Raw genomic sequence first — 12,962 nt, forward strand, 5'->3', positions numbered from 1 at the left:
AAGTTCAGTCAGCATCCCCACAGCCTGATGAATCTCTGTTGCACTGTCCGTCAGTGGCACACAGAGACAGCACGCAACTGTGTGGGGATCAGAATGACCCTGGACAACCTGCTGTGGCGATGCAGGTGTCATTTGTCATTCATCTTCAGGACCCGGTGGAGTTACTCCCACATGTTGTAAATGACTCAGACTGAATACGTTCTTGCATTCACTGTACCTTCAGAGATTTTATGTTTTGATGTGAATATGTAAAACTGTGAATACATTACTGCTGTAATGTCAGTTGTAAAGTTGTAGATATTCTCATACTGTATGTTACTGTGATTATTTACATTTTGTGACATCTTGCATAAATTTTACAAATTGTGTAAAAACATTAAAAGGATATTTGTCTACACTGACTTGATAAATATGTGAAGGACCAAGTACAAATATGAAATGATGGGTAACTTGTTTTTATAAGGGTGAAATAGTAACAGTATTTAAATTTAATGGGTTAAAAAAAGTAGGCTACAGTAAGTGACAAAACTTCAGGCAAAAGTAGTAAACAAAAAGTGAGTAAGTGCTCAAAAATGAAATATGGTGTACTTTTGCATCATATATTTAGAGAAAAGTTTGTCCGCTTTTTGCCCTAATATCAAAACAGTATTTTTAAACAACATAAATACATCATTTTTCATTGAAGAACTTCATTACCCAGAAGCACTTGGGAAAGCAGCGCACGGACGTCATAAGCGTCGTTGGCAACGGCGGAGGCTGGAGCGGGAAGAATATAACTGCTACAACAAGCGTTGTCGACTTTGAACAATTTTTACACGCTTACAGGGAGAAGTGGAGAATCCCACACATCTCGTGATGATGTGAAACCAAACGATTAATCGTTTTGGTCAGTTGTAAGCAAAAAATTAGCTCTCTTAGCGCTAAGTGGCTTTCTGTTTGCTAGCTAAGCTCTGTAAATGCACGCGAGCTTTCTGAGCTTGGATGAGTTTTGGAGGACTGATACATCAACAGGTGGATTTTTCGATGGCTACTAAAGGTAGAAGTCACTTTGAATTGCTTAATTAAGTTTGAAATTTATGTAAAAATGAAGTTATGTAACTGTTATGACATACGCCATAACTTCAAACTTCAGTTAATAATAAAAATAACATTTCACGCGACGTGTTTTGACTTCGCAGGTTGGCAGCATCCTTATGTCAACATTTTCAAACATGCCAGGCTAGAAGACTGGAGACGGTCGGCAAAGGAGGGGGATGTGTCGTCGTGCTCGGTAACTTTGCTAAGTAAATGTGGTATTTAAGGTTGGCAGAACTAACCTTTGAATGTCAGACACAACTGGAGGCTCTAATATGCCTCCAAAGAGTGTACAGGTTCCTAATGCAGCTCTGCGGGAATTTCGTGTCATAACATCCTATCCTCAATCTGTAGACATAACTTGTGCAAAATATAATGTAAAGGAACAGCATTTGTCTGCGCCTTATTCGACTTTGAACACAGTATGATTAGTTTTTCAATAACATTATTTTAAGCTATTTGTCATACTCCACAATTACTATACTTTCCCTGTTTCTGTTTGGACATCATCAGAACAAGACACTGAAGTGTACAGTATTCAAGATCAGGGGTCCTGTTCCTGCCAACAGCTACATCCTGATACCGAAAAACAGCAGCCAGTCTCTGGGGCTGACAGGACGCTACTTCTACCTTCTCTTCAAGCCTACACCTGGAAAATACTTCGTGGTTCATATGGATGTTGCTGCAGAGGTAGTATTAACTGATAGCTTTGGTATGCAGTAGCTATGCTAGCTATTTTATCTTGACTCTTGGGTGGCTGAAGTTGGTTTTGAAGTCACACAACTAATCCACAACTCTACATTAAAAGTTCAAATCGAATCAGAGTTACTCCTTCACATTTTAAAGCACAGTTATATAGTGTTGGCATTTTAACCTTAGCAAAAAACAGATATATCAGAACTGTTTGGAATGAACTTTCACAACTTGCAGAAGAAAAAGAGGCTCTAAAACATCTACACACCAATTAGAATTCCACATTTCTGTGATGTAAAACAATCAATGCCAAGATACTTAGTTTCCACACTTTATATGCTTTTAATGTAACCTAGAAGATTTGCAATCCAATTGAAAAAAATTACAATTCTAATCTTTTAGGTTGATTTAATTTAGAATAAGAAATAAAGAAAAAACTGGTTGCTTAAGTTGACAAGGACAAAGGGCTCTAAATCTTTCAGGGGGTTTTTTTTGTACTGAAAGATTAAACCAGCCCTTCATCTCCAGCTCTCAAGCTGATTCATGTAGGTTTTGTGACAACATTTGCTGTTATTTGGAACTGTTCATAATTGGCTAAACCTCACTCAACCTTAAAAAAAGACAGTTCAAGCTAAATAAAAACATGCCCAGTGTATTATGCTGCCCTTGCAATGCTTCATCGCTGCTATGGTGTTCTTTTTCCTCACTTCTTCATGCATCTGACCATGGGATAGGGTGGAGTTAAGGTGGAATAAGTTATGAACAGTTCAAAATACCAGTCAATTTGACAAAAAGACCTTCAGGTATGGGTTAGAATGAAGTTCTAATCAGAGGTGTGAATATTTATGAAGCTTGTTTTTTTCCCTTTTTTAGTTTTCATAAATTTCTTCCAAAAAATTTTGGTTGTTTTTCAATTGATTTGTATATATGTTATAGAGCTGGGCAATTAATCAAAAATTAGATTAAATCGCAATATGGCCTGCTGCAATATTTCCTTGACCTAGAATATTCTACAAAAAAATCCTGCCTTCTTCAATTTTATACTTTTTTCTCATTAAAAAAACCCTTTAATGCAACAGTTCATATTCAACTTGCAATACGAGTCAAAGTAATCAGAATTAGACACTTTTAAAGAACTGTTCAGCCCTTGCTTTGGAATAAAGTAAAGGAATAATCACATGTCAAATCCCAATTGCAATATCGGGGGGGGAAAAACACGCAATTGGATTATTTTCCAAAATCGTTCAGCCCTAATATGTTATAAGTTGCATTAAAGGTGCAAAAGTTCTGAAATGATACATTACTAGCATTATTTTTCACATTATTAAAATGCAGAATTTTAACAAGGGTTTGTGGACTCTTTAGAGCTACCTTTGGCTTTTACAAGGGGACCTTTTATGGTGTAAGAGAAGGATAATTTGATCATTTAAATAAAATAAAACCTATTTATTTTGCAATTCTCTGTGTGCTTTATTATATAGGAGGGTCAGGTGATCCGTATCTCCTTCTCCAACATGTTTAAAGAGTTTAAGTCCACGGCTACCTGGCTTCAGTTTCCTTTCCTGTGTGGAGCTGCAAAGGACTCAGTCTATGAGAGCACAGCCAAATCTGCAAGACATGGTAAAATACATGAACTTACAATACAACCATAATTCCTTTGCTGTTATAATTCCCTGTACTTTTGTATACATGCAAATCTTTTCACCTTCTGGCAATATTTATGTTAAAAATGGAGGTTTAGTGGGTCCAGCTCCCTCTTCAGTGCGTTGGACATGTCTGATGTTGGATCTTGAATACATACTGTCCGTCTACCTCAACCGCTGCTACAGTCACCTAAAGAGCATCAAACTCTGTGCCAACATGGCAGTGAAAAACATGTTTACCAGTGACCTGCTGCTAGATCCAGGTGAGACCTTGTTGAAGAATTTCCTTAGTATCCAGGTCAGTAGTAGATGAAGAAACTGAGCAGATGTCATACCAAAAAATGTGCCAAGTAGAAGTAAAAGCTCTTCCAGTTTTACTGCAATGAAAGTAATAATCAAATATCTTTGTACTTAAATGCGCCATATGTAAACAGGATTATGACCCAATGAGGGAGAAAAGCTGTTAAAAATGGAAACTCCTCCCCAGCTTAGTTGGCATGTTTTAAGTAGCAGTCACATGCAACACACAATGGATGGGGGTAAATGTCTCTCCATCAGGTTGCATGCAGTGTGATGGTGGTGGCATGCACTGGTAGTAATGACTGCATGTCTCAGCATTTTAAACTAGTATATTAATTGCACCAGTATTGCAGACATAGCCAAATTTTTAGATTAAAAAGTGTGTATTAAAAGTGTGCCTTGTAAACCAGATTTTAAAGCAAATGAGTTTTATGGTAGGTTAGTTTTGCCATCCGAAAGCAATTTGTCTTTGATATTGAAGCATGAAATTAACCTGGCTCAGAAACAGTTGGTCTTAAAATAAAAATAAATAAGACTATGAAATGCATGCATGTATTTCATTGTTTTTTTTTCATCTGCTCTACCTTTTGTTCTTTCAACAGGAGTTACCTTCAGTGAAGCCAAGCTGATGGGTCTATCTTCTTCCCAGGGAACTGGTCCAATTCCCAGAGAAATGTCATTCCCTGTGCCAAAGGGAGGCTCCTGGCATGACTTTTATGATTACATCAGGTACAGTAATTCACTTTAGGTGAGATGACACATAAATGTTCATTCCGGCAGCTGTTAAAATGTATTCTTAGTTTTAAGGCCCTTGCACACCTGAGGTAACCTTGCAAAGCAGATGGAGTCGCCTGTTTCTGTATTGAAACAAATCCATCTGGCATGTCAGGTTACATCAGAGGTGTGTTTTAACATTTTATTGTTTATCTGAACACTTTAGAAAAACAAACACGTGACAGCAAGTACTGGAATGAGCAAGATATCAGAAAATAAAACAGAGATAATCAAAATACCCGTATAGCAAACCTGTTGTGTGAGTACAGGAGGCTATACATGGACATTTCTACATCACAGAGCCTAGATTTTTAATGCAGTTCAGTGAGCACACAATGTAGGAAGGCAATATAAAGCAAGGTAAGGCAATTAGACTGAAAAAAATGAAGTAAGATTAAAATAGGATACATAAGGGAGACTTGAGGGTTCTGAAAAGCACAAGATGGATTAAAATCCCAGCACCCCTTCTGTATTAAATCTGTCATGCAGACTGGAAGTTAATTAGGAAAGGTTCCCCACAGCTTGTCAGAAACCTCCTTATTTCCCTTTAACTCTGAGCTCCATCTGCAAAACTTTAAAGATTTCCCCATGCCAGTGATGGATGTTTGGAAGCCTGGTCTTAATCCACTGAAATCAAACACATCTTCGTGCTCAAAAAATTTTGTTGGGCATTCCTCAGATGTAGTATTTAGCAGGGACAAACTAGGATTACCTGCATTGTCTTACAACAGGTGTTTTATTTTTTTCTGTGCAAAATTGTTCATGCTAATGGTAACTGCTTAAGTTTGTCAACTGTTGTCTTTTTTTTCAAAGTTTCACTCCTGACAAGCACACATCTGACCAATTAAAATGCTGTCTGTCGCCTATGGTGGAGGAGGAGCAAAAGTGTCCTCCTCTCCAGCACTACATGATGTTGTCCCCTTTTCGTATAAAATATTTGTCTGTAGCCAGTGCTAAATTGTTCATATTTTTAATCTGATATTATGTAGCCCAGATTGAAACAGGCATCAGGCACCTCTACATGTCCATGTGAATGTGCTATATGCACAGCTGCAGCTGTTTCAAAACTAATGAGACTTTACTCCAATGAAAAATTTCACAACACAGTCTCCTATTACCTCAGACATAAAGCCAGTCACTGCTCTGTGTCAATCAGCTCCCTGAAATTACTCCTCTGACCAGACCAATAACACTTCCAGGTGAGCCAACTCCCCCTCTCAGCCAACCTTTAGTGTTCTAATATTATTATTATTATTATTATTATTTATACCATGGTCTTGCTGAATACTCGGTTCTGATTGGCTCTGGAAATTCCATTGGTGTCTATTAACTTCTGATATATGGACACCTTTTGAACTTCACAAGTAGTTCCGGTCAAAAAAATCATTACACTGTTCCAAATTAACGTGCAGCTGCCGTTGGATGATAGGAGTAACCATAGCAACCTGAGGCAGTCATACTCTCTAAGCAGGGAGTACAGCATTGCCAGCCTTAGGAGCCTGCAGACCGGCATCAACAGTCACTTAACTGACAAAAATATAATGACAGACTCCAGGTTTATGACCAGTAGCATAAGCCGGTCTTATCTCCTATTTTTGACGCAAGAATTGTTCCCAGGCTCACCTCAACACTGAGAGGTGAGTTTTGCAAAAGAATTCACTTCCCTCCTGTTCTAACTGCTATAAACTATTGTCAGAAGATTTAAATAACATTAAAAGAAAGTAAGCCGGTATTTCTTTGTAGAGCGAAAGGAAACACTTCTGATAAACCAGCATGATAATATCTGATAAATATTGGCGTGTCTTTAAAGGAGAATCAGCATTCCAGGGCAGGACAGCTCATTTTCACCTCTTTTACCTTGTAGTGCAGAAGGGAGTTCTATTCTGTTTATTCTGTTATTTTTAGTCAAGCTCTCAGGCGTTGCTAGGGGAAAGCAATTGTAGCTTTAGTAAAACTTTCTATTTTGATTGCAAAACATATGAAATGGACTTCTCGGAGGCAGCGTCGGACGGTTTAGGCCTCCACGTGGTCCACTGACCCCTGATAACTGGACACCTCATGCAGCATTAACCCTTACTTAACTTACAGAATTAATGAAAAGTTAGTCCCACCTCCCAGTCAACTTGGCTGTATAGAGAGAGCATCACGGTAAACTGAAATTAAATTAACCTCAATTATTTGCATTTTTGTGACACTTGTTTGCATTGTCCTTGATGTGCAAAGGCTTTTAGTCTTTAGATTGAAATGCCTCTGTCATTTTCAACCCTTAGTTTTAATCTAGTTTTAGTCAACTAAAACTCAAAAACATTCTAGTCCAGTTTTAGTCATTAAAAAGTCCTTAGAATTAAGTCTTGACTTTTTGTCAAAACAATTATTTGTGTTAAACTAAATTTATTAACCTTATTATAAGATAAGTATAAATGTAAAACACTCACGTTAATGAAATAAAAGTATGTTAGTTACTTTGAATATACTGAAGAAAATACTGACATACCTTGAATGCTGTCTCACCTCATCTTTGCTTGTGGTTTTACAAATTATATTCCCAGTGAAGAAATATTATAGATTTTGAACTTCCATCACAAACATTTTAATCTTGTTTTAGTCTCCCTAATGAAACTAATCCTACTTATGTCAATTTTTATCACCAAAGATCTATTTTTAAGTAATCTTAGTCTAGTCTTCCTCATGGAAAAAAAGGTAGTGGACCAAAAATTGTAGTCAAAGTTTTAGGCAACAAAATTAACACTGTGTAATTTGAAAACATCACTTTTAGAGTATTGTATGGGTTTAATCTTATCTTTGAAAAAACTACACTTACCTGCTTGGCAAGATTATAAAGAACATCCTTGGTTTCTTATCTTGTCCTCCTCTGCCAGGTTTCCATCCAAGGGAACAAAGTTACCCTTTGACTCTATTCAAAAAGACGATTCCAGGCTTGAGTCTAGTGAGTTATATCACAATGTTTTCCTTTTTCTGATTACAAAACTTTGTTTTAGTTCTGCATTATTTTGAGTAAGATGTGTTTGAGTAAGATACAGTGGAAAATTTGAAGCTTTTACCAAAAAATTGTTTTCTTTTAGCCAACACCCCATTGGAATCCTTACAGGACAGTATTATATATTACTAACTTTTATGTCCCCTTATTTTCTCAGCATGTATCTCCAAAAGTAGAAGCCCTGCTAGAACAGAGTCCTGCAGTGTCGATCTCAGCAAATCTGTTCAAGGCCGTGTGTCCCTCATCCAGCAGATCACCACTCCCAAATCAGTGAGCAGATAACATTATATACTATATGATAATAAAGTTTCTGTGATTCTAAATCATGTATATGTTCTTTTTGTCTCTTGGACAGATGACTGAGATCAGTCTTTTTCATGGATTTGTTGAGTGGGAGGTTGCTATTTTACTCCATTTTCTCCATCTGTCTTCTCAGCTCCCAAGAAACCAAACCCCTCTGGTGACTGGCATCCCTGAGCTGGGTGTAGTTTCGATTCATGAGGACCAGGAATGGCTTTGTCATAATGGTGATGATGAGCATCAGCAAGAGACCACATGCTATAATTCTCATCATCTCAAGTCTCAGCCCTCCTGTGATGCTGATGCCGAGGGAGTTCATGTGTACGTACATGCGGAGGATGACGTGGAGGAGGAGAGTGAGGAAGAGGTGAAGATATGTACTGTTTTGATCCCAATTTAACCTGATACGCCAGATGGATTTGTTTCACACATCCATCTGGAAAAACCTTCAATACTAAGCATTTGGGAGAGGGCAGAGGATGTGAAAAAACTTGGAGTGTGATTGGATGAACGTTCTGTCTGTCACATCTTTACGGGCCAAGCAGAGCAACAAAACACATGACGTAGCCGTGACCGAGGTGCACGTGCACAGCTACCGAGGAATAACGCAAACCATGGTGACTGTGGACATGTCAGTACATGACTTTTGTCATTCTTGAAAAGAAAACAACTCAGTGCTGTTCTTCGGTCTTCTTTTAACAAAGAAATGTTGTCAAGTTCTGATAAAACTGGCGCTTTAGCAGCATCCACACTAATCTCTTCCGCCAATATTGCACCGGGCTCTTGTTGCTGCTTGCTTACGTCACAACTCCGACGCGCGTGAAAGTACTGCCCCTCGTCACTGATTGGTCCTGTTACTTTCTAACCGGGCCCACATGGTTCAGACAGGAGCTTTGCAAGATGGATTCACCAGTGAGAAACATGGAAACAGGCGTATCCATCTGCTTTGCAAGGTTAATCCCAACTTAAAAGTATGAAAAACCAATATGAACTGCCTTCCTCTCTCGTGTTCTTTAAATTATCCCCTGTCCACTGCATTTTGCAGAGCCCTTGATGCTTTCAAGTCAAATTGTCATTAGTAACACTGTTTATCTTGTTATGTTTTCAGCCAGTCTACACTCCTGTTCCACATCCTGTACACATATCTTCATCAAAAGATGCCAGAAAGCAGGTAAGAACAGACAACAATCAAGAGTGAAATTTAAAAAAATAATATATTTTTTAAATAATTATTTTTTAATTAGGGACAGGCAAAAGTGAACCATAAAAAGACTAAAAGTTGAATGGGATTACAGTATAATCCCTCAACAAAAAAATAATGGCAGAGACAGTAAATCCCCTTTTGGTTAGGGAGGCCAGAAAGAAGAATGTTACAAAAATCTATTCTACAAGTTATCAAAGCATGACTTAATGTCTGCATTAGCTTGAGAGGGAAACGGTCGCACTCTGGCAATGTTCTTTAAATGATAAAATGCATTATTGTGATATTGTGGGAATGTGGTTCCAAACTAAAATCTGAATTAAAGAAAAAAACTAAGTTTTGAAATGGTAGAGCTGTAGAAATTTTCTACCATCCATGATTTTATATCTGTGTATTTGATAAACTGTTTAAAAGGGCATAAAGTGGCCCTATGTCATCAGGAGACACTGCATCATACAAATGAGTGTCATCAGATGATAGGAGATAGGATAATAGGATGAGATTACACTCCATTGATCAGCAGAGGGGAAATTCTGGCATTGCAGCAGCACAGCACAAGAGAAATAAGGTGCTAAAATACAATAGGATTCAAATAATGATAAGCAACATAACTTAACTAAAAAGTAAAATCAAAATAAAATAAGACACTGTAGAATGAGACATATTGCATACAGTATGGCTTTAAATTGATGTGTGTGATATAAGAGATATTGTTTGTTTAGTTCAAAAACAAATGGAGAGTATTATGTAGTAGTTAATGATGATAAACTATTTCACGTGTATTTTTAAAGCTACTGTGAGGAGATTTTAGAAGGTAATGATACAAACTAAAAATAATTGTCATCCCGAAGCATCTTTATGACCTGCAAAAGCAAACAGCACAATCAGCAGCAAGATTTATAATTTCTCTTTTTAATGCTTGCAATCACAGTGGCAGGGTTAAATAGACTTTGTTTACATTTCCCACATACATATAGGCTCTACACGTTTGAGGGAGGCTAAAGGCAAAAGCAGGAGTGCAAGAACCAGCAAGCAACAAACAATAATGTTCATAGCTGTACAGTACAGTGCAATACAAGGCTTCCCAACACATTTCATTAACCACTTTGACATTCCTCTTTCCCAATATATTCAAGCAAAAGAGCCAAAATCATGAGAAACTTAACTATTTTTTAAAAACCAAGGATGGGGGGTACACTTTTTGATCAGCTTACACATTCATAGATCAGGTTCAGTAACAAGAATAAAGTACAGCTTTTTCCACAGTAGCTTTAACAGGCTAGACTCAGATCAGCAATTTGATTATACTTTGAATATGAATATTAAAACCAGCTCAGTGGTGTAATGTATTATTTGGGCACAAATCCTGTCCAAACAAACCAGTTTATTGTTAAAAGGTTTAAAATACTGATGATTTTTCCTTTTGTCCTCTCTGTGGAAGCTGAAGCTGCTCCCAGACCCAATTCTCAGGCTAAATCGAATCATCGGCTTTGGGGGAACAACGACCAAATGTGTATGTTTATTTGGAATCCATTAGTCCTTATTTTAATGCATTTTCTACAACTGAATTATAGTACACTGACTCAAGAGCAAGCTGAAGGTCTCATGTGGACACTATATTCCACTGTAGGCCCTGTGGACTAAATCTGGAGATGCTGTGGTGTATCCGTGTCATGCAGTCATTGTCTCTTTGACAATATCCTCAAACCAGCAGAGGTTTTTCATCGGCCACACTGATAAGGTAAAGTAGCTCTGAGGTGTTGGCACCACGGACTTTTTTTTTTACCTACAACATTAAATTCCCTGACAAGGAGATTTCTGGTGAGAGAACATGGAAAAAGACCTTTTCTTCTTTGGAAGGTTTCTTCGCTGGCTTTTAATGGCAACACAACGCTGCTGGCTTCGGCACAAACTGGCAACCACAGTGTGGTCCGAGTATGGAACTACCACAAAGGAAGCTGCCTGGCCATGTTTAGGACTCATGCTCATTCATTTTCATCTCTGAGGTAGCCAACTACATGCTCATATGCACACGCAGTTACCTCAAATCTAAAGAGCTTTAAGCTTTTCTTCAAGGACTGCTCACTCTCTTATCTTGTCTTTTTTTTTTTTTTTTTGTTCTTTCAACATTTAAAGCTTCTCATACAGCGGCGGAATTCTCTGTGGAGTGGGAAAGGACAGACATAATAAAACAGTAAGAGCACAAATAAATTTTCAACATGAATATACTTGGGCGTAATATATTCAAATGGTTTTGTAAAGGCAATTACCTTTTATTAGGGAGCACTTGTTTTAAATTCAGTGAAACATGAGAAAATGACTCGTGTTTCTCATCCTTCATTCAAACTTTCATAGATGGTTGTGGTGTGGAACACTGTGAATGTTAATAAAGCTGGAGAGGTGACTGTCCTCGCCAAAGCACACACAGATGTGGACATCCACACCATCAAGGTTGCCTTCTTTGATGAAACAAGGTACTCTGTATTCCCTCAGCTTTTATCACGTAATTATTTGTTATTCAGCCATGCATTCTTGTGTGTATTGGAAGTATTTTTATGCACAGCCATCTGTTGTCCCAGTGAGAGTGCATGTTGGTCTGCCTCATTTCATCTTATAATGTTGACCCCAAGTTTTCCACACAGGCATTATGAGCATGCAATGTTAGAGTTGTTTATCCTGCAGATGTCTGGACACATTTCAGTCCACATTCACACTTGATTCCTTTGTTGGTACTCTGCTTGTGAGAGAGGTGAAATAGATTTGGCCTTAGTAGAATTGAAGTGAGTCTCATGTTTCCTCATCAGCGACTAAGTACTCTTTGACCATGTTTAAGCTGAGATTGTTCTTGTGTCAGGATGGTGTCATGTGGTCGTGATAATATTCGTCTGTGGAGAGTGCGAAATGGGACATTGCGTTCCTGTCCAGTCAGCCTAGGTGAATACCACTCCATGGACTTTACAGATGTGACCTTTGAGGAGGGGAGCTGGAATCTTGATGAGCGAACACTGTGAGTTGGAAAAAAATCACTCTGGTTTAGCTGATCCATTTGAAACTTGATCTTAAAAAGATTTCCCCACTGTCACACTCTCCCTGTAGATTCGCCAGCAGTCGAAGCGGCCATATCTTTGAGATTGACTACGGTAGAGTTGTTGTCAGAAATGTGAGGAGGCTACTGCCTGCTCAGCAGCAGCATGCAAACCGCAGGGAGAAATGGACTTTTAACACTGGTGGGTTGGGAGCTAATTGTAGAAAAAACATGTTTATTTTAATGGTATTAAAAGCAGGGTTCGGGTAGAGGGTAAAACTTTATAAAACACCTCAGAGGATTCTTAGGTATGTTTTTCAATGCATGTTTGTCTGTTTGTGGGTCCCAAGGTCCAGGCATTGCCATCAACAGCATCAGTGTGTCCTCTTCATTCTGCGCCACTGGGTCTGAAGATGGCTTCCTGCGTCTCTGGCCCCTGAACTTCTCTGCCGTTTTCCTTGAGGCTGGTAGGGACAGCAGGACTCTGCATAATATTGACCTGCATTAACATTAACACCAGCTGACTGTTCCCACTCCACAGGAAGCTAATCAGCATTCCTCTTTCCCATAAATATTTAGATTCTTATTCTCTAGTGTCATCAATTCTGGTTAGTGATGTGGATAAACATAGCTTCAAAATAGCCTGAACTGAATGTAAGGACTCATAGACATTTGTTTCTTTATCATGTGTCAGATATTACAGATAAGTAAAGTAGTTATATGGAATCAGCTGACTTCCATTTATCCACTATGTCTCCTCTGTTTTTCTACCTTTACTGTAGATTTCATTATATAATAGTTAGTAATGGCTAAGTATCTTGATAGGACAAGAGGCATTCTATGAGTTCAGATAAAGAGTCCAGACTTTTCATGATGTGTGTCACAAACCCTATGTGACATCAGACGTTTGATTTCAAAGGGCGGAGTCAAACAGTTTTTGAAGCCAATCTGCGG

General features: G+C 38.2%; 1 protein-coding gene across 3 annotated transcripts in view; it reads left to right on the plus strand.

The window, feature by feature from the left end:
• Positions 1-764: 764 nt before the first annotated feature.
• The window catches only part of wdr90 (WD repeat domain 90), a 38,625-nt gene continuing 26,427 nt past the window's right edge, over positions 765-12,962 (plus strand). For 2 of the 3 annotated variants that reach the window (XR_005993501.1, XM_041816420.1), the window contains exons 1-18: positions 765-1,036; positions 1,179-1,270; positions 1,588-1,764; positions 3,249-3,387; positions 3,503-3,673; positions 4,313-4,439; positions 7,364-7,431; positions 7,640-7,752; positions 7,919-8,149; positions 8,891-8,953; positions 10,425-10,496; positions 10,614-10,724; positions 10,844-10,989; positions 11,120-11,177; positions 11,339-11,457; positions 11,838-11,990; positions 12,080-12,210; positions 12,359-12,475. Coding sequence is in view for 2 of the 3 variants with exons in the window: in XM_041816420.1 (XP_041672354.1) it covers positions 982-1,036; positions 1,179-1,270; positions 1,588-1,764; positions 3,249-3,387; positions 3,503-3,673; positions 4,313-4,439; positions 7,364-7,431; positions 7,640-7,752; positions 7,919-8,149; positions 8,891-8,953; positions 10,425-10,496; positions 10,614-10,724; positions 10,844-10,989; positions 11,120-11,177; positions 11,339-11,457; positions 11,838-11,990; positions 12,080-12,210; positions 12,359-12,475 (2,143 nt within the window). In the remaining variant the exon portion in view is untranslated. The remainder of the gene's footprint in view (positions 1,037-1,178; positions 1,271-1,587; positions 1,765-3,248; positions 3,388-3,502; positions 3,674-4,312; positions 4,440-7,363; positions 7,432-7,639; positions 7,753-7,918; positions 8,150-8,890; positions 8,954-10,424; positions 10,497-10,613; positions 10,725-10,843; positions 10,990-11,119; positions 11,178-11,338; positions 11,458-11,837; positions 11,991-12,079; positions 12,211-12,358; positions 12,476-12,962) is intronic. The other variant, XM_041816421.1, reaches the window with a different exon arrangement.

Source organism: Cheilinus undulatus, linkage group 20 (assembly GCF_018320785.1).
Source record: "Cheilinus undulatus linkage group 20, ASM1832078v1, whole genome shotgun sequence".
Lineage (NCBI taxonomy): Eukaryota > Metazoa > Chordata > Actinopteri > Labriformes > Labridae > Cheilinus > Cheilinus undulatus.